Source organism: Panthera pardus, unplaced genomic scaffold (assembly GCF_024362965.1).
Source record: "Panthera pardus isolate Hobbes unplaced genomic scaffold, ASM2436296v1 HiC_scaffold_16, whole genome shotgun sequence".
Lineage (NCBI taxonomy): Eukaryota > Metazoa > Chordata > Mammalia > Carnivora > Felidae > Panthera > Panthera pardus.
Window position 1 is genome coordinate 112,283,888 of NW_026526721.1, and position 27,172 is coordinate 112,311,059.

Below are 27,172 nucleotides of genomic sequence, written 5' to 3' on the forward strand. Positions count from 1 at the left end.
ATCTGAATTTCTAACAACATATGAATGAAGTATGCAAATCCAGGGACCACACATAAAGAGAACCACTGACATAAAGATTTGGAGTTTGTGGCTTCTAGAAAACCAGGGCTCCCATGCCCAGCATCAGTGCTGCAGTCACCATCAGGAGGAGAAAACTATACATCCAAAAAAGGCTGGTCCGAATTCTCTACCACATCTCCCTTGCCCTACTACAAAGGTGCAAATACAAAGCAATACACACACACACACACACACACACACACGTATATGTATAGGTATATGTGTATGTATATAAAGAAACTAGTGCATAAAGCTTTCTCTTTCACTCTTTCGCTTCTCATAGACCCAAAACAAATAAAAACACCAAGGCCACCGTATACTCAATTACATCAGGATGCAAACGGCCAAAACAGAAGCTGTGTTTAAGGTTTACTGACAGAAAACTTTAGGTCCCCTAAGGGAAAGGGAGTAAAAGCCCAAAGCATCACAACCAAAATATGCACGCTGGTAGTTTATTTCCTAAAGTTTCTGAAAAGCGTGAAAGTCAATGGCAAGAATTTAAACAATGAGTTAAAAGTCAATTTCAAATTCTAGAGTGTTTATTATTGTTTAGCCAGTATTTCTCAAACTCTGCTCATGCACCAACACACCTCTTTCAAAGAAAAAATATTCTCTCTGACCTGAGAATGTCTGCAGACCCCAAATGGGGAAAATGGGTTAGGACACGGATACTTAATGGCATTAGGCAGCAAGAAGAGACACAGAACAAGAAGTAATGTGTGTTACATGAACTCAAACAACAAACTTCTATGACGCTTTGCTCTGAAGGCCTTTGCCAAATCTAATCAGAAAAAAGTAGAAGGGAGAGAGTCCAGATTTTGGAAAGCATGCCTCTACAATCCCCATGCCAGAAGCTGTATGGGACACAAATAGCTTCCTCTTGCACTAGCCTTGAACCTCTTCAAAGATTTTTCTAAATAAGAAGGTAACCACCAAAATTCTAACAATGGTTCTTACTGAGATTTAAACTTCTTCTGCCACACCTCGTCAATGATTTATAATAGAAGCATCAGCTGCTACTTTGCCTATGTGCAAGGTGAGACAACTAAAACCCCAAAACCTTAGGGGCACACCCAACCATTAATCAGGGTCTCATTCTTACACCTACATTCTGGGCACTGGATCAGCAGAGCTCTTTTCCAGTAAAAGGGCTCCTTATTAAAAGGTTGAAAAATTTCACATTGTACAACACGGGGAATAAAAGAAAAAAAAAAGTACTTGTAGTTAACCATTGGGGAGAGGGGGACAACTATGCATTCAGAGAGTTTTTTAAATGTATTTATTTATTTATTATCAACAGCATCAAGGGCAAAATATTGCATATGCAGACCAATGTTTATATGTGAGACCTCTTATTTACTCAGCCAAGAGACGATGCTGGCTGAGAATATAAATTCACAGTCCTCACCTGGTGGCCTAGGGCAGCACTGCATCAGACCAAGGTACATATGAATTCAACAGGCTCAACACAGAACCGGTCCAAACGTAGCCTCAACATGGAGAAAGGCAGACTCTCAACCTCTTGTCCTGGGTTTCTACTAAAATAATAAGCCTTAAAGCAATTTCAGGGAGACAGGCACCCAGAAACAAACAGAAACAAAATCCTAGAAATTGTCCCACATTCATATGGAAGACCAGGATTCACTCTGTACCTTTGCATTCTATACTGACACACAAACCAGATCTTCAAGGCCTTGGGTGAACTCTAAACACACCCATAAATTTCACACATTTACTTTGAACTTCATAGAATAATCTTATTTTTTGGATCACTTTCAGAGAATCTTTTAATTTCAATAAAATGCTTCATTGGGAAAGTGAAAATATTTTGATACTAGTTTGTAAACTGGTTAAGCTCTTTCTCAAGAAAAAAACAATAAAGGTCAATTTTCAATGATCATTTCAAAGGCAGAAAATAAATGCAAACAAACACATACACAGATGCACACATACACACAAGCACACACATACTTAACCTCCTCCAGACTTCTCCTCTAACCCACAGAACACGTGCACACATGCCCTGTTTAGTCATCTACTCGTGTTGAACACACTAACTCAATGACTGTTCAATGAACTGGGCAGAAATGTCCACCCGGAATAATACCACAGAAGTAGAAAAAAGTCCCTCTACGCGCTAGTCAGGCAGACTGTGTTGGCTATGATCTTACCCAAACAAACAAAATCTTAAAACACAGCTTTCTAACTATTTTTCCTAGCCTTGTACAACTCTCCTGAAAAAAGCATTCTCTCAGACCTCTGAGGATGTCTGGGCACCCCATTTTGAGAAACAAGGCTGTTATAATCTCCAGCATGGGTGTACTTAATGGTCTTGGGGTAACACCTAGAGTTAGCAGGTATAAATGGCCCAAAAGAAAAGGGATTGATCTTCTTATCCTCATGCCTCATTCCTAACCGATTCTACTCAGAATTCTCTCAAAACATGTCTCACATTCACTCCTTCCTTTAAAATACTACAGTTCCCTCTCTAAACTGTGGCTGCTATCACAGTGGGTCCTGGCCACTGTTTCTCACGTATTTCCCTTCCTGTCTAGACTTTTACCTGAATCCATCCTGCCCACTGGCCTCCTGATGAACCTTCCCGAAACAAGTTTTCTTATCTGCCCTCCACTATGCAAAAGCCTCCAAAGGCTCTCTACTTTTTTTTTCTTCTGTTCCCCAGAAGGCGCTAAAGAATAAAAGCATGTAACACGAGATTCTACAAACCCACAGTAGCATCCATGGGGCTTCTCTCCACTGAACTCGGGCCCCAAATCAAAACACAATTACCTTACACAGGCATTAAATGCCATAAACAATCAAGTTCCACTTCTCAGTCCCACTTCCATCCTGAGCATCAAAATCACAGGGATTTGAGTTTGAATGCAGAGCCCTTACCTGTGATTGGGAACGAGGTAAGCGACCTCTCTATACCTTAGTTGCTTTGTTTGAAATGCGGCAAGAATAACTCACAGGGTTGAGGTTATATAAGATAAAACGTACAAAGAGTTTAGCACAGTGCCTGGCCCATATTAAGTGCTCTATAAATGGTGGCTACTGTTAGAAAAACTTACAGCTATATTTTATTTTTATATTTTAAGTCATTTAATCTACTTGACTATTATATTCCTTCCCACATACGTCATCTTTTCAGCCTCTAAGCCTTACATAATGCCATTCCCATCCCCTGGAGTACATTATCATGAAATCTTCTGCCTTCTTCAAACCACAACTCAGGGCTCCCCTTCACTCAATCAACAAATAAATTAGTATACAGCACTGAGCTAAGTACTGGGGGTCCCAAAGTGAGCAAATTACAAGTGATAAATGCCCCAAGGAGAAGCATTACCTGCTCAGGACACACATTATAGCAGCTTCACAGTCTGAGAAGTCAGGCAAGAATTCCCTGAAGTGGCCTTTGAGCTGAGTTCTCCTGAGAAGCAGGAGTTAACTAAGAGGAAGACTTTATAATGGTGAGGTTGACATTTTGCATAAAGTGATACAATATTAGCTCTAAGACTGAAAAGTTAGGGATGTATATTGTACTTCCTAAAGAAATCACATGCACACACCAAAAAAACAAAAACAAAAACAAAAACAACACAGTGTAAGGTGGTATAACTAAAATATCAATAGGTAAATTAGAAGAAACTGTTTAATAACCCAAAAGACAGCAGGAGACACAGAAAAAAACAAATAGTAACATGTGATATCTAAATCCAACCATATCAAGTTTTATTAAATAATTAAATGTTAATAGACTACGATTCCAGTTAAAGGAGAGATATTGTCAGAATGGATAAAAAAGCAAAATCCTATGGAAACAGCCAAGTATCCATCAACTGATAGGTGGATACAGTGGCAATTATATAGATATGTGTGTGTGCACACGTACACATGTGTATAATGGAATATTACTCAGCCATAAAAAAGAATGAAATCTTGTCATTTGCAATAACATGGATGGGAGCTAGAGAGTATTATCCTAAGTGAAATTGGTCAGAGAAAGACAAATACATGACTTCACTAATGTGGAATCAAAGTAACAAATGAGCAAAGGGGGATAAAAAAGGAGAGGCAAACCAAGAAACAGACTCGTAACTATAGAGAGCAAACTGATGGTTACCAGAAGCGAGGTGGATGGGAAGACAGGTTAAATAGCTGATGGGGATTAAGGAGTGCATTTGTATCGAAGTGTTGAATCACTCTGAGTTTTTGGTTGTGAGTTCAAGCCCCACATTGGGCATAGAATTTACATCATCATCATCATCATCATTTTTAAATAAATAAATTGTAAAAGGTAAATTGACAGTAAATGGATAGGAAAGATATCAACAGTGCAAACAACAAGCCTAAGAGTGCTGGAGTAGCTATATTAATATTGGACAAAGTAGACTTCAGTGCTCCTGGGTGGCTCAGTGGGTTGAGTGTCCGACTCTTGATTTTGGCTCAGGTCATGATTTCAAGGTTCCTGAGATCAAGCCCCACGTAATGCTGTGCACTGACAGGGCCAAGGAGGCTTGGGATTCTCTGCTCTCTCTCTGCTTGCTCACAAGAGTGGAGTCTCTTTCAAAATAAACAAACATTTAAAAAAAAAGACTTCAGGGGGCGCCTGGATGGCTTAGTCGGTTGAGCGTCCGACTTCGGCTCAGGTCATGATCTCACAGCTCGTGGGTTCGAGCCCCGTGTCGGGCTCTGTGCTGATGGCTTGGAGCCTGGAGCCTGGAGCCTGCTTTGGACTCTGTGTCTCCTCTCTCTGCCCCTCCCCCATATGTGCTCTATCAAAATTGAATAAATGTAAAAAATAAATAAATTAAATAAATAAATAGCTTCAAGATAAAGAGCGTTATCAAAGATAAAGGAGGACAACTCACAATGATAAAAGGGTCAATTTATCAGGAAGGCAAAGCAATCTCGAGCATACAGGTACCTAAAAAGAGGGACAGGAAGAGCACATATAAATAGACTGCAGGGTTGAGAAAATCAGAGAAAGAAGGCTATCATAGCAGGAGCAGAAGGGACTCGGGTGTGACCTGAGGCTAAGCAATGGGTGAGGACAGACTACACAGGATATTATGAACCAAGTGAAGACCTTCTATCTTTATCACAAGAATAGTAAAGGGTTTTATGTAGAGAGGTAAAGTCATACAACTTGAATAAATCTACAGTGTGGTCAAGTGACTGGAGTTGGGTCAGATTAAATGGGAGGCTGCAGCAAGGGGATGGGAACTAGTCAGCAGGCTCTCCTAAGAGTTGGGACTTCAGGAGCGCCTGGGTGACTCAGTCAGTTAAGTGTCCGACTTCAGCTCAGGTCATGATCTTGTGGTTTTTGAGTTCGAGCCCCGCATTGGGCTCTGTGCTGACAGCTCAGAGCCTGGAGCCTGCTTCAGATTCTGTCTTTCTCTCTCTCTCTCTCTCTCTCTCTCTCTCTCTCTGCCCCTCCCCATCTCACACTCTGTCTCTCTCAAAAATGAATAAAAGTTAAAAAATTGAAAAAAGAAAGAAAATTTGTTTAAAAAAAAAGAAAAGAGTTGGCACATCAGATGACAGTAGCTAGGACCAAGATGGTGGTGATTAGAGGTAGAGAGAGGGGAAATATAAAGGGCTATTTAGGAGGGCTACTCAACAGGGCTTTTATTGAAGTGTTAGATGGAATGACAGAGTGAGGTTGTCAAGAAAGAATATCACCCAGATTTCTGGGATGGTAATATCTCTTAAAATAGTATAAGCAGGGGCGCCTGGGTGGCTCAGTCGGTTAAGCATCCGACTTCAGCTCAGGTCACGATCTCGCGGTCCGTGAGTTCGAGCCCCGCGTCGGGCTCTGGGTTGATGGCTCAGAGCCTGGAGCCTGCTTCGGATTCTGTGTCTCCCTCTCTCTCTGCCCCTCCCCCGTTCATGCTCTGTCTCTCTCTGTCTCAAAAATAAATAAACGTTAAAAAAAAAAAAAATTTTTTTTTAAATAGTATAAGCAGTGTTGGGGGGGGGGGAAGGGCTGGAAAGAAGAGGAACAGATCACAAGTTTTGTTTTGTTTTGTTTCTATATGGGGAGAGAGAAAGAGCAGGGGAGGGGGTAGAGAGAAAAGGAGAGAAAATCCCAAGCAGGCTCTGTGGTGTCAGCACAGAGCCCAACGAGGGACTCAAACCCACCAACTGTGACATCTTTTCCTGAGCTGAAATCAAGAGTCGATGCTTAACCTGACTGAGCCACCCGGGCACCCCACAAGTTTAGTTTTAAACATAAGTTTGCGGTAGCAAACAGAACAAAATGTTTTTATAGGCACTTAAATATACAAGTCTAGAGTGCAGAGAAGTCTTGGCTGGCATTGTAAAGTTTGAGTTGTCTGAATATAGGTAGTTCCCGAGACCTGCAATGGCTGAGATAACCTATGGAGAGGGTATAGTGAGAAAAGACAAGAATCTAGGACAGACCCCACAGAAAATCCAGTATTGATTTAATGGCTGGGTAAGAGAGGAAATGTCTTCAAGGAGACGGAGATGGCACAGGCCAGAGAAGAGAAAAGGAAACCGAGAGTGCTTTACCTCAGAAGCTGAGAAGACATTGCTTCACCAACAGAGAGCTCAATAGGAGTAAGTGCTACTGGGAACGTGGCTATCACTTGTGACCTCAGTGAGGCGTGTCTCAGTGGAACGACGAAGGCAAAAGAAGCCAGACTGGAAGGAGCAGAGGAAGAAGTATGCAGTGAAGGAGACGGCACACGGGATGCTTTTGGAAAAGTTTGGAGAAAGAGGAGAGAAATGGGACAACGGAGCCATGAGGTAGAGGGAGCTCTACGATGGGTGGGTCTCGTGCATGTTTTCACAGCACCAGAAAAAATCCACCAAAGGAAATGGTTGAAGATAACAGAAGAAAAGGGAGAGATGGCTGATGGCTTGAGGTTCCTGAGAAAACAGAAAGGGACACCTAGGACTTCCTTAGCCAAGACCCAAAAGACAAAAATCTAGTACCAGACCAACTGGGGATGTACAGAGGAGGCTCTAGATAGACACACTGTTTATACATTGACTTGTGTACCCCAAAAGATATGTCAGTCCTAAACCCTACACCTGGGATTATGGCATTATTTGGAAATAGGATCTTTGCAGTTATAATTAAGGTCACAATGAAGTAGGGTAGGCCCTAATCCAGTATGGCTGGTGTCCTTATAGGAGAAAAGACGTAGAGGGAAGAAAGAGGCAGAGTAGAGCTAGGGGCTATAACACGGCAATGCCTGAGGCTACTAAAAGCTGGACAAGGCAAAGAACTATCCTCCCCTGGAGGCTTCTAGGTGTGACCCCGCCAAGAGGAGGATTCCCAACCTCCAGGAGAATAAATGTCCAGTTTTAAGCCATCCAGTCTGATATATTGTGAGGGGAGCCCTAGGAAACTAAACACACCAGTAGGGAAGGTAGGTGGGGAAGCTCTGCTCTATCCCTCACAGCAAGACTATCCTCCAACATCAGGACACAGGAGAGGAAACCACTGTAGAGTCTACAATAGCTTAGAAAAGCAGCATCACTTGGCTCTATGTAAGTGGATACCCCGGCTGTCCCCCATCCCGCACCACAGAAATAGGGGCTGATTAATTTAGATCTCCTCTGAGTAAGGTGTCACATGATGTCTGTGTGAGAAAAAAAAAGTCGGGGGGGGGGGGGGGGATCCCCCATTGCAGCCCATTGCAGCCCATGGCAGCCAAAATGCCACTAGCCTCCTGAAGAGGGCCAAAGGAGGAGCCAAACTAACTTAAGGGATGCAAGACTCCCCTAAAAGGCAACCTAGCACTTCCTCCACCCTCACCAATGTCTCCAACACCAGGGCCACATTTGCATCAAAGCCGCATCTGAAACTCAGCTCTTTACCTCCACCCTCATCTACATTGCTATTAATATTTACCCCATCCAAACCACACCTGCAGGCCATCAATCAGTAACTATGGGGACCCACAAGAAATCAAAGAATAGGAGCTCAACACAAAAACAGCAAGTCCTTCACACCTGTACACAGTAGCAGGCAAAAAGAGTACAAAAGAAAATCATGGCAATAATACTACCACTCCCTGGCCATTAAGTAGCACATTCATGTTGATCTTCATAAACCAGTGGCTTAGGCAGGATAGGTCCTCATTTTATAAGGTGAGAACTTGAGGCCAAAAGGTGGACAGAAGTGAAATGCTTAAGTGGCCACGTGAGGACCAGGTCCTGGTAGGGGCAATGTGTTCCCCAAGACAATGACATCTTTGAGAACAGTGTGGTTCCAACAAACCTAAATTGGAAGGAATCCAGGCTCCCTTTTCTGTGAAATGGACATATCTCCACCGACCTCACATGCCTGTTGTAAAGAATAGGTGACAATCACGTCAGACACTCAGCAGGGTAACACTTGAATCATTTGTATGGCCAGCACGTATAGGCCCAAATCATACACATGACCAGGTACTCAGTGACTTGCCAATGAACTGGATGGAAATATCCACCAAGGATGATGTGTTGAACACATGCAGTTCTCAAAGGTGTGGATTCCCCATGATGAAAGCCCTCCCCCTACCCATAAGTGCCCTAGTAAGGCAGTCCCTCCCCATTTTAAAGTGGGAGAGTCTTTAATTCAAATTGTATCTAAATATACTTAGCATTTACTCCACTCTTATCTAAATAATTGTATCCATTAATTCACATTCAAATCACATTCAAATGTACGTCATCTTCCAATATCAAACACCTGGATGTAACTCTCAGAAATTCTGTAAGAAAACTGCCTGAGAAAAACACTTGAACTTTTAGATTTGCATAATCATAAAGGAGAAAAGAGGACTTGAGGTGTCCAGTAGTTTATCCCACCCAAAATTTTATTGAAGCCAGCCTCAAAAGGTAGTTTTGCCTTTAGATCCCCCAGTGCTCAGGTAGGTCACAATCCCATGCAGTTCTTACACTGTGATCACATCTCCAGTAAACTCTTCCTGTAAATCATATTTTTCACTTAGGGCTGAATCTGCCTCCCACTGTGCTAGGTGACTTGAGGGCAGAGAACATAACACAAGTCATGGTTTCTGTCCTCTGAAGTTAACCGGCCAGTGAAGTGATTCACACTTATCCCCTAACCTGACCCTTTTTGTTTATCATTCTACCCCACACCTAATTACATCCCCGACCCCATGCTAGGCACACACCTATAGGAAGGAGTGTTGTGCAATTTCTACCAAATGAATTGCTAATCCATAAAGAAAAACTTCCCAGGTCATAGGGATAAATTGGGTATAGGAAAAATCAAAGTGACACTGCACATCATCGTTCTTTCTGCCTGGAAAAGAAGGGAGAGAGACTGGGAGTTTCTCTTTGTTGTTGGTAATGGTGGCAATTTTGTCCATTTGTTTTAGGTCAATTACTGGGAAAAAGAGAGGCTAACCTGCTATTTTGAGCCAAGTAAACAAATGTCCCTGGGTCCACCTCTGAAAATGTTGTCTGAAAGTTAACCTCTGTTAATCTCTCTCAGCCTCCACCCTTTTTATTTTCAGGAGGATTACTCATTCCCACTTCTTCCAAGGAGCCTAGCCAACCTTCCAAGCAATTCTGGTGATTAACCACCACTAAAGTAGCCCAGGAGGAGGTGAACAACAGGTAACAAAGGCAAGATTTAAAGCACGGGACAGGTAGTATAAACCACAGCTCCACAGGCCCTTTTAGTAAACCAGTTCAAGCCTGAAGTCAAAGGGTGAATGGGTAAGGGAGTCTGAATATTCACTACACTTGGCAATCAAGTAATTCTAGATATCCATCATATGTATCACTAAAGACAGCACAAAAATGTCACTTTGAGGTCCTCCAGCAACAGGACCTACCATCGTAGCTGAACAGTGTCCAAGAAATCTGAGTGTTTTCCACATTCCTCTCATTTCTTTTGACCAATTTGTCACCAACTGCCAATTCTTCTTCTCCAGTCCTATTTAAAGCCCTGATCAGTGGGGCTCTTTTTACTTCATGCTTTGGTTACTACAGCCACCTCCCTCGCAGCCTCCCCGACTCCCACCAGATTTATTAGGCATGAGCTAGTGAGATAAATCCGACAGCAGGACCATGTGAGCTCCTCACCAACCCCCCCCCCCACCCCCCACCTGCCAGGACTCCAAGCGATCTTCAGAGGCACTAACCCTCTCTTCCCCTGTACCTCAATACTCATCCCACCTTCAGCTTTTTCTTATGAAAGGGTGCAACCTGTCCCCATTCATTCACATCCTGCCCCTCACACCCTGCTCCCTCCACTGAAACCTCCAAGCATTCCAATCCTCTCTTTTCTGAACTCATGCAGCATTTTTAGCCTCCCTATATATAGATAATAGTTTTACAGCATGGGCTCAGAAGTCCAGCTCCCAACTCCATCATTATGCAGCTAACCGACCTCAAGCAAGTTAAGTAAGCGCACCTCCCACCCAGTGCCTCAGTTTCTTCATCTATAAGAAGATTAACAATACCCACCTCAGAGGGGTTTGTGAGGCTGGCATAAAACCAAATCTGTAAAGCACTCAGGATAACCAACACAATCAACACTAGCTATCATGATATAATGTGGTACTTTATACACCCCACTGAATATATGGATTATTCCTCGATTTTAAAATAAATTCATACACCCGTCATTTTCAAATGTTTTATGTGGGTCAGTGAACCAGACATTAATTTCTTTTTTTTAAATATTTATTGGAGATTATTTATTTGAGAGAGACAGAGACAGTGTGCGTGGGGGAGAGGCAGAGAGAAGAGGAGATAGAGAATCCCAAGCAGGCTCCATCCACACTGTCAGCACGGAGCCCGGTGTGGGGTCCGAACTCACAAACCATGAGATCATGACCTGAGCCAAAACCAAGAGTCGGATGGATGCTTAACTGACTGAGCCTCCCAGGAGCCCCCAGACGTTAATTTCTTGAGCAGTGCTATTCAGTGTGGTCCATAGCTGTTACTGGCCCTCAAAAAGAAAGATGCAAAAACTAAAAGTGTTTGCAAAATTTTACAGCAATTTGACATTGCCTCTACATTCAAGCTGTATTTTTCTAGTAATTCACTTTAATCATATTTCTATCAGTCTGCAACAGATTGAAAATTAATTAAAAAAAAAAAAAACTGGTCCCTCAACACAGATATTTTGAGAAGCACTGTTCTAGAGGGGACAGAAGCAGACTTCTATTTCTTTTCTACACCCCCACATCACCTAGCACAGTGGGAGGTATATATCGAGTACTAAGTAAATGAAAATATAATTTCAAAAACATTTTGATTACTTAATAATGACTTAAAAGCAGATTTCATGTGAGTAGTCAAAATGTAAATAGTATCTCCAATTCATAAAGAATCTTTTTTTCAAGAGGGAGTTGACATTTAGTCTAAAACTGACCAAGGAGTAAAAACAGCTCTGACCCCGAAAGTATTTTCCATACTGCCAACACAGCACTGTGTGAAGCTTTAAAAGAAAAAGAAAAAGAAAAACAAAAACGGGTGCCTGGATGTCTCGGTCAGTTGAGCATCCGACTCTTGATTTTGGCTCAGGTCATGATCCCAGGGTTTTGGGATAGAGCCCCGCATGGGGCTCCGGGCGTGGAGCCTGCCTGGAATTCTATCTCCCCCGCTCTGCCCCTACCCTGCTTGCACATGCTCACATGCTCATTCCCTCTCTAAAAAAATAAATAAAATAGAATAAATAAATAAAAACAAAAACAACTGAGTAATGTCAATATTAATCTTCCTCACAGAACTCAGGAGAAAGGTAAATTATTTAGCAATGCCTTGGACATAATTTTGATAGGGCCTCCATGCTTCTACATAAACCAGTATCTTTGCAAAAAAATCCCAATGACACTTCAGACAAAATACATTTTTATTAGTTCTTCACTGTTGCCAATGCCTCAAATGGTCCTAATCTCAACAACCTCATTAGATTAATCCATGAATGAAATGGCTGGAAGAGGAAAGCAGCAAATTCTACCAAATTTTAATTGACAATAAGGCAGCATTTGCATAGCTAAACTGTGGCATGCTGGATGTGGGTTGAAGGCTAAGTTTGTTCCTGCTGAGGAAAATCTTCGCACATTAAAACTGACTCTGAAAATGCCTGTAGAAAATTCAGGATAAACAGCAAGCCCCAGATAAGTCCTGCCTCCTTTCCTTTCTCAGAGGCAGTAATCTGTAACACCACGCATAAGGTGTCCCTCCCCTTGGGACCTCAATCCCCTGGCCCCAGGACAAAGTCCGTCTCACTCAGCAGATACCCCTCTCTCTCCCATAGTTTCAAGATCTACTTCTCTCTCAATCTCCCAAAAAAATCTATAGGCATGTTCAGCTTATTGACTGAATATACTCTCACCTTAGTGAACTATTTGCAATTGACCTGAAGATCATGTCCTATTTCCCATCTCTGTGCCTTTCCTCACACCATCTGCCCAGAAGGCCTTGTCATCCGGAAAACACCCCCATTCCTTGAAGACTTCTAATCCCTCACAAAAACTGACCCCTCCCTCATTTGTTGCCACCACCCCACTAAAACTTTCAGTGACTTTGCCACCCAGTGTACAGGAGTATCACCCCTCCAAAGTCCCTCAAGGGTAGAAACCATGTCTTATACTTCCTGGTATCCCCATGCCCTGTACCAGGCTTCTAATAACCATTGGCTGAATAATGACTGGTTGCCAGATCCTGTCAAGACATAGGTATTTAACTTTTACCATACACCAGACCCTCTCCTGACTTCTGGAGATCGGGGGGGGGGGGGGGGGGGGGGGTGAAACGGACATGGTCCCTGCTTCACGGAACTTCTACTGGTTGGGAGACAGAGCAGATAAGAAATAAATCAAACACAAATGGCATTGAGTGTTGAGGAGAAAACAAGCACTTCTCAGTGATGAAGAGAATAAGGCAACCAGACAGCAGAAAGCACATGTGCAAAGGTCCTGAGGCGAGAAACTGCTAAACTAAGAGGCCACCAACATAGCTGGAACCTCACCCTATGTTACCTCTCCCCTTGGGCCACCCATCACCCCATACCCATCTCCTTAACAAGTGCCCTCTTCAGGATGTACAGCCCCGAAAAGTTCCATCCTAAGCCCGCTTCTCCATCTCTGCACACTCAACAGTAATCACAGCCATGACTTGAAATATCTACACACATAACACACCCAAATCCGTAATTCCAACTTCAGCTACTATACATTTCAACCTGGAATCCCAAGAGTTCTCTCAAACTGAAAACATTCAGAAATGCTCTCATTCTCTCCACTCCCACCTTCACCACCCTTGGAAAAAAAAATAAACAAGTTCTTTTGTTTCCTATGGCATGATGGCTTCGGGACCACCATCGATCGACTTACCCAACTGTGTGAGCCAGTGGACTCCAGGTTCAAGTCCTCTGTGGTTCCCAAGAACTTCCCAACTACACATCCACGTGAGGCCTACTCTCCTTCATATCTTTCAACACAACATATTATAAGAGACTGAATGGAGAACTAGATTTGAGAATCTAGATATTAAAGAGATTTGCAAAAACGTAAAACAATGCCACAGTAACAAGTTATTGTTCATAAAAAACATTTTAACAAGATGCTGGTTTATTATTGCAGTTAAATGGATATATATTTTTAAAATTTTTCAGTTTTAATTTCTAATAAAGTAAATTTCAAGGTATATCCTACATAAACAAAAGCTCTATGGGATTCTCAATAATGTTTAAGATTATAAAGGGACCCTAAGATCAGAAAGTGTGGGAACCACTAATCTAGGCTAAAAATGCTGATATATTCTTGTACTCCTCTCTTTTACCTCACACATCCACTTTATCAATTCTGCCACCGAAATAATCTCTTAAATCCTCTCCTCCTTCTTCTCAAGCCCTGTTGGCCAAAAAAACAGACCCCTAAAGGATATCCACATCAAATCCCAGAACCTGTAAATGTTATCTTATTTTGGAAAAGGGTCTTTACAGATGTAATTATGTTAAAGATCTTGAGATGAGATCATCCAGGATTACCCAGGTAGGCCCTGAATGCAGCAACAAGTGTCCATATAAGGCACACCCAACAAAGAGACACACACAGAAAAGGCCACGTGAAGCTGGAGGCGGAAATCAGACTGAGATGTCCACAAAGAAGCCAAGAACACTGGGGCCAAGAGAGACTAGAAGAGGAAAGGGAGGATCTTCCCCTAGAGCCTCCAGAGGGAGCGCAACCCCACCAACACTCCCTTTGGACTCGTGGCCTCCAGAGCTGCGAGAGAATACATTTCCATTATTTTAAGCCACCTGGTCTGTGGAAACTTGTTATGGAAGCTGCAAGAAAATAATACATCCACCCCCAGACATGGAATGTCAGTGACCACCTGGCTACTCAGTCTTGTTGCCTCAATAAGACCCTCAGAGCCACTGTCCCCTCAAACTGCAAACATTAGTCATCTCAGTCTCATCCGTTTAACTTCACACCCTGGAACGGCACCTCACCACCTCCGCTATAATATCCAAACGCCTTAACACAGCAAAGGCCCCCCGTAACTTGATCTCACCTTTCTCTCCCACTCCAACCCAGCTTCCCCCAGCATATCCCACACCACGCCTCAGGCCCAAAGCCCACAGCCCATCCCACATTCCTTCTGGCCTTTTGCACAAGCTGCTCCCTCTACCCCAAAATTAATTTTCTTCCACATCCTCAGCCCCATCCACTCCTACACATCCTTCAAGTCCCAGACTCAAAAATCTCCTATAGTAGGTCCCATCAAAAAAAAAAAAAATAAAAAGAGTCACTCCCACCTGTTTCCACAGGACTTTGTACATTCCTCTCAAAGAGTATCTGAAACACTGTATTCCTGAGTTACAGGTCTATCACTTCCTGTAGACCAGGGTTTCTCAGCCTTGGAACTACTGACATTTAAGGCCAGATAATCCTTGGTGGGGGCAAAGTATTAGAGAAGGTCACAAACAATCCTGGCTTCTACCTACTAGATGTCAGTAGCAGCATGTATATATATATATGCACTTGGCCACACAGAGTTATAAAACCCAAAGTTCTGCAGATACTGCCAATTTCCCCTAGGGGAAGGGAGAATCACTCTCAAATGAAAACCACTACCCTATACTGAAGTCTTTGGGGGTCCAGGACCAATGCTCCTACCATTTGTTTATTGTCCCATTTACTCATAGAAAAAAGTTTGAGTCCTAGGTAGGGGCCAGGTGCTGTGTTCAAAGCCGGGGACATAGAAAAGAAGTTTTAGGCCCTACCCTCCCGGCTGGCAAAGGGCCTACAAAGTGCTCAATAATAATGGCTCAATTTGTTTGGCATGCATATATATACAGCAACGCTTCCCTGAAAACATGGAAAATAAAACCGAGAGGGTGAAATTCTCCTCAAGGCCACAGCAGGTCATAACTAAGGGGGATCCATTTATATAGAACACAAGTGTGCTCCCTGGAAGCAGGCAACTGGTACACCTGTCTATATCTCTGAGAGAGCTTACCCAGAAATAAGAGTATCTCAGCCAAGAACACGCAGAGCCCATCAATGCCAAAGCCAGAGCCGTCTACACCAGAGGCCATAGATACGCTGGGAACCTTCCACCAAAAAACACAGAGTGCCTGAACTCCCAGAGTATTCTTCTCTCTGCCCAGAGACCCCAATAAAGATTCTGGCAAGCTCTAAGATCAAATGGTGAACTAAACAGTCCCCAGCTCTCACAGAGATACTAGGTGCCCCCAAATGCAGAGTAATTTTCATTGCCAGGACAACGTGAGGGTGTTTACCAGAAGCGAAGACTGTGTACCTAAGGGAGGCCAAGAAAAGTTGCAAGAACAAATCAGGGCACACAAGTGCTTGGCCCAGATCTGCCTTAACAAGTCACTTTAACCTCCCTGGGACTCAATTTCCTTTTCTATTAAATGAGAGCAACCCATCTCTAAGTTCCCTTCTAGCCTAAACATGTTTCCCCCAAAAATGCTATAGATCCATAGAATCTTTCCCTCCAAACAAAAGAGGTCAGGGCTCTTCCTTCTGCCTAAACACTTTCTGACACAGATGGAAATAAATGAAGAAGCCATTTCCATTTCCTCTAAGCTTCTGATAGGCATGGGGCAAAACTTACTGCCTAACAGACAAGACACAGGCGCTCTCTGTCTAAGCCAGAGAGTAGGAGATTTTGGGGATGTGCATTCTCTGGAGAGAGAGAAAATAAATAATAAACAAACAAAAGGAAGGGCTCACACTGTGATTATTCCAGGTGCCAATATATAAATGAAAACTACCATGACAACATGAGAATGCTTTTAGCTGCAGCAAATTGACAACTGGTCCATAATGGTTTGATTGATTACTTAACAAGTCCAGGGAGAGGTGGTCCTAAAGTCAGTTCAGTAGCTTCACAATTTCATAAAGCCACTCAACTGCCTCCTCATGTGTTGGCTTTTCATTCCTAGGCTTGTTGCCTCATGGTCACAAGACAGATGCCCTAGCTCCAACAATCATACCCTTTAATTACTTTCCCAAAGATAGAAAACTAAGGAACTATCGGAGCATTAAGAGAGGTCAGCTCCTCCTGTGCCTACACTTTTTTCAGTGAGAAAAAAATTCTTCTCCAGAAGTCCTAAGGTAGATTTCCATTAACTCTCCTTCGCCAAAATTAAGTCATATGCTCACTCCAAGCTGCAAGACAGGTTAGGTAAGTAAATGAGGGTCTGGCTTTGAAAAAAAATTTGTAGGTAGCAGATAAGGGAATCCCAGGATGAGAATAATCATCAAGTAGTCAACAAAGTGCCAAGCACAAACACACCCAAATAGTATGCTGATAAATGTTTAACAACTACCTTTAAAAAATGGAGAGGTGGGAGGGGTACCTGGGTGGCTCAGTTGGTTAAGTGTCCAACTTCGGCTAAGGCCAATCTCAAGATTCTGAGTTCGAGCCCCGCATCTGGCTCTGTGCTGACAGCTGAGATCCTGGACCCTGCTTCGTATTCTCTCTGCCCCTCCCCCGCTTGTGCGTGCACACGCGTGTATGCTCTCTCTCTCAAAGAATAACATTAAAGAAACAAAAAAAAACAAAACAAAACACCTAACTTGTAACATTTGCCCATTTCCTTGGTGTAAATACTCCCATTATGCCAGAGTTCAAGTTACCAATATATGAACCAGCTAATCAAAGTCCTAACATTTTATCATCAGTTGGTACGTGCCTGCTCCAGCACACCGCACTGAATTTATACCTCAACAGTTGGTAACAATTTAAGTTTAGGATGCTCCTTCACATTTTTTTAAGGTTAATTTTTGAGAGACAGCACAAGCATAAGAGGGGCAGAGACAGTGCGGGGGGGACGGAGGATCTGAAGTGGGCTCTGCGGGGACAGCTGAGAGCCTGATGTGGGCTCAAACTCATGAACTTTGTGAGATGACCTGAGCCGAAGTTGGATGCTCAACCAACTGTGCCACCCAGGTGCCCCATGCTCCTTCACATTTAAAACAATGTACATGTACATGAGGGGTGCCTGGGTGGCTCAGTCAGTTCAGCGTCCCAATCTTGAATTGGGCTCAGGTCATGATCTCATGGTTTGTGAGATGGAGCCCTGAGTCCGGCTGTGCAATGACAGCATGGGACCTGCTTGGGATTCATTCTCCCTCTCTCCTCGCGTCTCTCTCTCAATAAACAAACTTCAAAAAAAAATAGGAGCGTCTAGGTGGCTCAGTAGGTTAAGCATCCTACTTTGCTCAGGTCATGATCTTGTGGTTCATGAGTTCAAGTTCTGTCCCAGGCTCTGTGCTGTCAGTTCAGAGTCTGGAGCCTGCTTCAGATTCTGTGTCTCCCTCTTTCTCTGCCCCTCCTCTGCTCACATTCTGTCTTGCTCGCTCTCTTAAAAAGAGACAAACATTTTTTAAAAGTTTTAAATAAAAAATGAATGAATAAAACAATCTAGACGATTAGGGATTCTCCCCAACTCATAGGTGAGGAAAATGACACAGCAATCCAAATCACACAGTTCAAGTGGTGGACAGAGCTGGAATGCTCACGCAAACAGCCCTAACCCCAACCTCACCACACTTTTGGTGACATCAGATGTGTACATATATAAATCTACACCCTCCCAGACCCCTCTGCCTACGCATCAGCTGAAGGAGTTCTATCTTAGTTTGGAACCAACAACAAAGACCCACTCCTGTAAACCCAACCAAAGTTACCTAATTACTAAGTCATTTCCTCCAATGACAACAGCAGTACACATTTATCTTTACAGTTTGGAATAAATATTAGTACAAAAAGAAAATAATCACCTCTAATCCCATCCTTGAGAGATAACAACTATTTGCCCATGGGTGATAATCCTTCTATATTATGTGGACATAAATTTTTAGGTAGAAATCATGCTATTTTGTAATATAATGACATTTTTCTTTATTATGTAAATTTCCCAAAACAGAGAGAATAATATAATGAACTTTCTTCTCACCATCGCCAGCTTCAGACATTATCTAAAGACAATTAGAAGTCAAGTGTTTCCATGTTCCCTTCTCAGGGAGGAATGTGTAGGAGGTAGGCACCTCCCTCCACACTGCCCTTGGACTTCTTCCCTCCACGTGGCTTTCCCCACTCACACCCTGAGGTCAGCTTTTCCCCAGGCTAAGTCAACTAGCTCCTTTCACCGCTGCTCAGAGAACACTGCTAAGGAGAACTTTAATCGTGTTCATTCTTACAGACCCCTTCAACTTCTCTACTTCCTTCCTAGTCTGTCAAGAAGCCTCACAAGTGGGATTCAGAACTTCATTAAAGGAGAAGTGCAGAAGAAATACATCACAATTATTGGGAGTTTCCACTTCCACTTACTCCCTCCTGCTTCTGCTTTGTTTTCACATGTATATGCACACACCTACAAAAGGCACCTGCTCAACAACAATCCTAGGACTCTGTTCATCCTCATCCTCTCCTACCTAGTGCTCACCCAACACAGTTTGCCTTCCAGACCTCACTTTGTGGTCCTTGAACTTCACATGTCATCACCACAGTCACCAGCCTAAGTGAAAAACCCGACAGGCTAACAATGGACAGTGGCTGCACCAGAAATTATGGTTTTACATGAGTCCCTAAAGAGCCCAGCTTAGAGTCCAGGCCCACAGTCAAACATAAAACTCCGCTGCCCCGAACAAGGTCAAAGAACATCCTCGTGGACAAAGCAAGACCTGCTCCCCTATGCCCCAGTTTAGCCAAGTGCACACAGGAGGGGGCTGTGGATACTTCAAGGGCAAGGCAGGGCATTCCACTCTGCTATAAACCGTGTACAGCAGATAGGAAACAAGCCTATGCTGGAAACCATGGTCATTAAAACAGAACTTTGGAGGTGGAGGAGGGTAGTGGCTAAACTCATTCTCACTATTTTCTATCAAAAGGTATTAATACTTCAAGTGGTATATTTGTCTAAAGATTCTAAGACATGAAATAGTGGGAAGCAGGTAGTAAATGAGGGGGTCTGGTTTACAACATTTTCTACAGATAAACACACAAACTAAAGCAACTGTTCTCAAACAATATATTTAGGAATCACCTGGAAAGCTTGTTTAAAATGCAAATTCCTCAGCTTCCTTCCCAGAAATCCTGACTCAGCAAGTCTTAGGTGGGGCATTATATCTGCATGTTTAACAAGCATCTTTGACGATTCTGCTGCAGGTGTTAGCAGACACTGAGAAATGACAGCCACATGGGTTCCTACTCTTTGGCCACAAAGTTTGGGTAGCAAAACTTCTGTAAGTAGCAGGAAGCAGCAGGGCCTCTGGCCCAGTGTTTCCTACACTGATTCTGGCCTAAGAGTCTCATGAGACCAGAGTTAAACATACAGATATTCCTCCCAGAACACTGGTATTCAGGGAGGTCTATGATGGGGCCATGCAGGCAACCAATTAATCTCAGGAGGAAGCTTTTCCCCTAACCTTCTCTTATGGTCCCCCAGGCAACTGGTCAACCTGTCCTCTCTTCCTAGGCAACTTCATCAACATCCTCCCTCTCATAGATTATAAAGAAACAAATTTTCACCTCCCCTCATCCCCACCTCCCCAGCTGTCTTTACAATAACCATTTAATGTGTTTTAAGAGTTTTACATGCTAACAAGCAAGCAGGGTTTGCCAAAATAAAACAAGCATTGGGGCAGTTAGATGTTATAAATACAACTGCTTGTTAAGAGTTCTTTCTGGGGAGCCTGGGTGGCTCAGTCAGTTAAGCGTCCGACTTCGGCTCAGGTCATGATCTCACAGCCATGAGCTCGAGCCCCGCGTCGGGCTCTGTGCTGACAGCTCGGAGTCTCAAGCCTGCTTCAGATTCTGTGTCTCCCTCTCTCTCTGCCCCTCCCCTGTTCATGCTCTGTCTCTGTGTCAAAAATAAATAAACGTTAAAAAAAAAAAAAAAAGAATTCTTTCTGCATTTTATTAATTTCTGCAAGAACTATTTACTAAGCACCTAGTCTAATGCCAGGCACTATGCAGCTCAAAACTGTAAACGTCACAGACAAAACTCCACTCTCATGTAGTCTACTTCTCATGTGGAAGACCATGGAGAAAATCAGCAACCATTTCAGACAGTAACCAGCACTGCAAAACCTATTAACACAAGATAATGGGCTAGCAAGGATGAGCAAAGATGGGTTACAAGGAAGGAGTCTCTAAGAGCCAAATGACAGGAAACACGATTGCAGGGGCAGTCAGGGACAGGAACATAGACACAAAAGACTTGAGCCTGTTGGAAGGAGAGAGCCCACCCATGTGGTCCCACTGAACAGCCAAGGGGAGAATGAGCAAGTCAGGAAGGGGTGACTCAAGGCCTAGAGGCCAGATCTCAAAGGGCAGGGTCTTATGGATACTGTAAATACACTGGAAGTCCTGGGATTCTTTAAAAAGGGAGAGGTAATCCCAATAGTAGTGGCCTGAACTGTGCACTATGTGCCAGACATGGTTCAAATCTCATTTTATCTTTCCAACAACCCCATGTAGTAGGAACAAACATGAAACCCATTCCACAAATGAGACTGGAGTCAAAAAGGTAGTAAGTGACGAAGCCAGAACTCAAAGCCAGGTGGTTTAGCTACCGGCAGTGGTTGCAGAAGTGAGCAAGGACCAGATGGTAGGGCCTTGAAGGCCTAGGTAAGGAGTCTGTGTTTTATTCCAAGCGTAATGGAAAGCCATTGGAGGGGGACTGAGACTTCCTGACTTGTCTTTGATCCAAGAAAGGACACAACTTCTGAGAAAAGCCCACCAGACCCCGGCTGAGCCGGCTGCTAAACCAAACTCCCACAACGTTAGCCATACCAGATGCCTAGTCCTGCCCTACCTGCATCAGGCAGAACTCTTTAGCCTCTGCAGAAGTGGATGTCATCGCTCTGGGTCAGGGTCCAGAGCAGGGACTGGACCAGCAGCCATCAGATCACCAGGCATCTTGTTGAGCCCTGGCTCAGAACTACAGGATCGGAAAAACCCAGCCATCAGTTTGTAACAAACCCCTACAGGTGATCAGGAGAGGTCAAGTTTGAGAACAGCTGTTCTGGGCTATCCACATGCAGACACCACCACCCACCTTCGTTAACTCCCTGCTCCTTCCCCAAGTTTTACTGTACTTGTCCTTGGGCAGTCTCTGCACTGCACACCAGACTGTTCCCACTGCACCCCAATCTCCCCTGCCGGGGGGCCTCTACGGGTCTTAATGCCTGGAAATCTCATGACTGACCCAAACTATTTTTCTCACTAATTTGACTTCCTGAAAACACTATTCAGCTGTTTCGACCTCTTCCACCCCAGGGTAAACTCCTCTTCCTTCATACTTCTAGGGTTTAATTTAGCTTTCGGCCTTGTCACCCCCAAGGTTAGGAGTCAAGGATAATTTCTCCGTTAAACTAGACTGTCCCTAACACCCCTCAATCACCAGATTTCCTCTTTTTATTCATTCATCCCCACTTTCATTCATACATTCCAAGAATTCATGCCCTCAGGATCCGAGGATCCTACACTAGGTGCCAGGTACTTTAGTGATGCTTAAAACAGCCCTCATCCGTGCCCTCAAGAAATTGACCCTTTAGTGGGGAATGGCAGCATACAAATAAATGCAAAATTACAAACTACATGCTTATACCAAAAAGGCCTCTGAGAAGGTCACTGGGCTGAGACCTGAAAGATGAAGAGGCAGACTCTGACCGTATTTGGGTGTCAAATCTATGCCAGACTCTAGTCTAAATTCTTTACGTGCCATTACCCATGTCATCTTCCAACAGCACTATGGAGTAGACAGCATATTCGCATCTCCACTCTACAAGAGGGGATATTGAGGCATGGGGAGAATATGGAGTCTGTAAATAGCAGAGCCAGGTTTCAAACCCAGCCAGACAGGCTCCAGAGCCTACCCTCCTAACCACAGGCTAAAGTGAGAAGAGCCGGGAGGAAGGGGCGGGGCAGGGGGGGGGAGGGGGTAGGAATGGATGGGCAGACAAGTGTCCAGGCAGACCGATCACCATGTTTATGAGCCCAGGAGCAGAGAAAAGTTAGCCTGAAGCAGAAAGGAAGTCGAGCATATTAGTGAAACTGGGGAGCAGATGGATTGGAAATATATTTGGAAACTGGACCAGACAAGATGTCCTGATAGATGAGTTATGGAGGATAAGGAAGAAAGGGAAATCAAGGATGACTCTCAGTTTTCCGATTCTGTCTCAAGGCTTGAGGACAATCGGTTTCCAAAAGACAAAGTACTATAACACAACACAGAATAAAGTCCTGTGGAGCGCTGATGCACAGGCAAGCTCTCAATCAAGCAGGTTAAAGCCTCCAGCTCTCCCCACCCAACCCTCCTTCTCCTTAGGGGACCTTCATTCAAGGGTTCCATCCTCTCTCCCAGGAGCTGTTCTCCAGAACACTACCACCACTCGTTAACAATAATAAAAGTTACAGCTATAGTAATGAGAATAGCTTCCACCAGGAGGAGGGTTTTTCTCACACAAATGTAGCCAGGGTTTTGAAGGTTTTCTGAATAGAACAATTATACTAATTTACAAATGAGAAGTTATGCAACTTGCCCAAGGCCACACAACTGCAAAGAGGCTGAACCAGAACCCAAATCCAGGTCTGCCCAAGTTGGAAGCCCATACTTCCTTCATTAAATCAGCACTTCCCACAGCGTGGCACACATATCTCTGATGGAACACAACAACGGTCTTAAATGCAGAGATAAACTTTTAGAAGTTTCAATAGTTATAAGGCTTGTTTTATTATGTACAATCATATATTGAATACCCAGCAAATAAAAATTTAATGTCTACATGTAACAATTTGATTACAAATTTTGCATTATATATGTATATGCGAATCCATGGCTTCATGCGTATTGCTGCCTAGAAAACAAAAAAGTTTCTTAAAAATTAAAGAAAATATTAGAATAAAAGTACAGGTGATACAGGGATAGGGTAAAAATCTTGAGTCAGTACATAAGTAACCGCAGCCTATGAAGCACTGTTCACCACACCACCACACAAGAACAGCCAAGCACCTGTTCCGTATTGTACTCACATTTGGCTACAGTCACATATAACTCTGACTCTGCTCCAGAGAGATGAAATATTGGCTGTCTTGGGGGAAAGGGAGTAATATCAGAACCACACAATTTAGCATAAATCATTAACACAATATCAGTCTTGACACAAGACTGGTTTGGTGGTCCAAATCCTCTGCTTGTCTATCATACACCTTGATTAAGTCAGGCAAACCTTCTTGGGCCTCAGTTTCACTTTGTCAAAACGAAGTTACATATAATAGACTCTAAGGTCACTTCCAGTTTTAGAATGCCATAAAATGTTGTAAAATCCTAAAATCCAAAATTTTATTTTTTCAAGAATCACAGGGCCCCAATCCTAAATGAGCACTGACCTGAGGAATAAACACTTCACACGCCCACGTGGCATCCCAGACGACCAGGCCGTAACTAGAGAGATGCTATTAATTACACTGCCTTCTGGAAAATGTGGCCAGACATTAATTACAAGATGAGAAAGATCAGCCAATCAGTATGCCTGTCCCCACCAAAACTTTAAAAATTTCCTGGCACTGATCTTTTTTTAAGTTACTAATTTTCATTACAGTTGGTTCTTAGTGTCTGTTATTTGTAGTCCTTAACACTTAACTTTATTCGGGTGGGAGTAGCCCCCAGGGAGAACAGGGAGCGGAAGAATGGGCCACATCTCCTCAAACCATTGTTAGTGTTAAGCCTCAACTGAGAACCACCTGTAAAACCCTCCCAGCTTCAAACTGATTTACTCCACGGATTCTCAAACATACTTAATGTGCTTATGCCTCTAAAAGGAATTGCCACTCCTTATTTTTCAGAAACATTAACAGAAGTTTAACCAGAGCAAGCATTCTTCCTTTATTACTGAAATAGATACATTTATCAAAAAGGAAGTCTTAAGGACCCCTCCTCGCCTTCTTTACAAAGCTGCTTCTGTGATGTCAGTGGGCCTCCAAACTTTTAATAGAGAGTTTTCAGATTCCCAGAAAGAAGTTCTGCAATGTGCTCACTTCGTTTTTAGCCAAAGAAAACAGAGGATGGGGTGGGCTGCAGCTGGCAAAGTCAGAAAGCACAGCTGGGTAGCAGGTGATCTTTAAAAAGAAAAAAGAAAAAAAAAAAAAAAAGGCAAATCCCTGGGCAAATTGTGTAGCCAAGGGTGATCATTATAACTGGAGAGTTGTTACATAATTACTTGTTAACTACTGACAAACACATAAATGGTTATAAAACGTCATGGTTACTCTAGACATTGAAGCTACTGTACCTAAGGCAAGAGTCAAGGTTTCTCCAATTGCGTTCAAATAAATAAGAAATCCCGGGACATATTTCCCTTCCAAGGTAACCCGTCTGCTTTTACGTATACAAAACAGCCTCCAGCAATTAAACCAATCGCCTCTAGGGACGAAAATCAGGTTCCCCTTGATATTGATTTTTTAAAGGGAAAAGAGGATACAGAAACAAGTACGTTCAAAGAGCTAAATATTTATCACCTCGATAAATATGACTTCCACTCCCAAGTGGAAAATTTGAACAGAAAAGGTCTCCCCCTCACGCCGCCCCCCCCCCCCCACCGTCCCTGCTCAGCTGGCGCAAAACGTAAGACCTGTGTCGGATGCGCTGCATTCCAACATTTTTCAAAAAGTTTACGCGGATTTACCGAAGCAGCGGGGAGAAAAATAAAGCAGGCAGAAGCGGGGGAGAGCAAGCAAGAGGGTTTCGGCAAGGAGGAACCCGGTGAAGCACCCAGCGGCGCCGTGCAAGGCCCGGTAACCGGGAAGCGACCCGGCACCCGGAGAGCGAGCGCCCCAGTGGAGCGCAGCGACTGACAGCCGCTGGGTCTCCGCCGCCCGAGGTCCCCCCAGCCCCTCAGCCCGGCCCCCGCCGCCCGGCCCCCGTCCCCAGCCCTCCCCCCGCCGCGCCGGCGATGCCCGCTGGGCCAACTTGGCCCCGGGTCAGCGCTGCGGAGCACGGCCCCAGTTGCGGGGGAGGCCGCCGGCGCCCTTACCTCCTTCTGCTTGGGGTCCTGCGGGTAGACGTCGGGCGGCCCGAGCCGGGGGCGTTTCAGCGGTCTCTGCTCATAGCTGAGAAGCCCGAAGGCGGCCATGATCTCTCATGTTAACCGGCGAAATGAATGAGAGTTGGAGCTGGAGCAGCCGCCTCTGAGCACCAGGGAGCAGCACTTTGCAGACAGACTCCCTCTCTCCCCCTCCTCGCTCGCTCGCTGTGGCGCTGCAGGCAGGAATAAAGCAGGTTGGATGCTGCCGCTGCCCGGCACGCAGACACGCACTGATGGGGGCAGTCTTCGGCGGGCACCCGGCTGCGCTTCAGCCCCGGGACGCACTGCTCCGGTGGCGGCGGCGGAGCGGCTGGAGGTCCGCCCGGGTCTCCCGCGGCGCCTGCCTCCCGCCGCCCCCCCCCCCACCCTGTCCCCAGGGGGAGGAGCAGCTGATGGGAACGTGTGACTTTTTTCACCAATGGACCCAAACCCACCCCAGCCGGACAAGGGGTGGGAGGTGGGGGAAGGGCACGGGGAAAAAAAAAAAAAAAAAAAAACTTTTCTTGGCGCCCAGGCGGGTGGCTCGAGTGCTCGCCCAACGTGAGGGTGGCCCTCCAGCCCCGGGAAGAGACTGCGGAGAAGCCCGCCCCCGCCCCTCTTCCACGGCAGGGATCCTTCCCGCGCCGCTACGCGCCCCGCAGACCCCACCACCTGGGCGCGGACCCGGCCGGGGCGGGGGGAGAGAGGCCTGGAGGGTTGGGGGAGGCAGGGATGCGGACTGGGGTAAGCGGCCGGTGCCTCCTAGACGCCTGCCGGGCTCCGGTGGCGCATCCGAGGCGCTGGTCCCCTCGGCCGCTCCGGGCAGACGCCGAGGCGCGCTGCTGGCGGTCGCGGCGGCTGGAGGGGGCCGTGCTCACGGTGGCGCGGGGCCGATTTAACCCTTTGCTGCCCCTCTAGGGGCTGGGGAAAAGGGGGAAGGAGGGAGGGCTGTGAGCGCCGACGGGGGCAGCCAGCCCGCGGGCGTCTCGGGCTTCTCCAGCCCGCCGCCACCCCCCGGCCGCAGCTCCTCCTCCCACCCACCCCACCCCCAACAGTTTACCTGTTGGTCCCCGGCTAGTGGGCAGGGGCCGGCGGCGGCGGCACTCCGGCGGCCACAGCCTCCATGATTCGGGCTGGGATGGGGGGGACTGGACTGGTTTTTATTTGTGAGGTATCAGTCTCGTCCTGGCGAGCTCCGGGGACGCCGCGAAGTTTGCCACTGTCTGGGGGCGGCGGGCGACGCCGGCTCGCCGCCGCCGGCGTTCTCGCCCCCACGGCCCGGGAGCGCGAGCTTCCGAGTTGGCGGACGGCGGCGCGGCGGCCGCACTGAGCATGCCCAGCTCGGCGGCCGGACCGCGGAGGAGTTGGCTGCGAGCGCGCTCCGATCCGCCTCTCCGGGTTTTCGCAGCCGCAGAGCGCGCAGCCCGCGGGCCCCGGAGCCGGGGTTGGTCCTGGGGTGAAACTGGGCTAGGGAGGGGGTGCCCGCAGGACCCCTCTCCCGGCCGTGGGCCGCGCGGTCCGCCACGACCTCTCCCCGGGGTCGCTGTCCCCGTGGC

The 27,172-nt window shown here is 45.3% G+C and overlaps 1 protein-coding gene across 1 annotated transcript in view; it reads right to left on the minus strand.

The window, feature by feature from the left end:
- The window catches only part of MED12L (mediator complex subunit 12L), a 333,810-nt gene extending 306,866 nt beyond the window's left edge, over positions 1 to 26,944 (minus strand). Inside the window, exons 1-2 of the mRNA XM_053903719.1 lie at positions 26,677 to 26,944; positions 25,587 to 25,810 (exon numbers count right to left, since the gene is read on the minus strand). Of these exons, the coding sequence (XP_053759694.1) occupies positions 25,587 to 25,685 (99 nt within the window). The 5' untranslated portion in view covers positions 25,686 to 25,810; positions 26,677 to 26,944. The remainder of the gene's footprint in view (positions 1 to 25,586; positions 25,811 to 26,676) is intronic.
- Between the last annotated feature and the right edge of the window lie 228 nt (positions 26,945 to 27,172).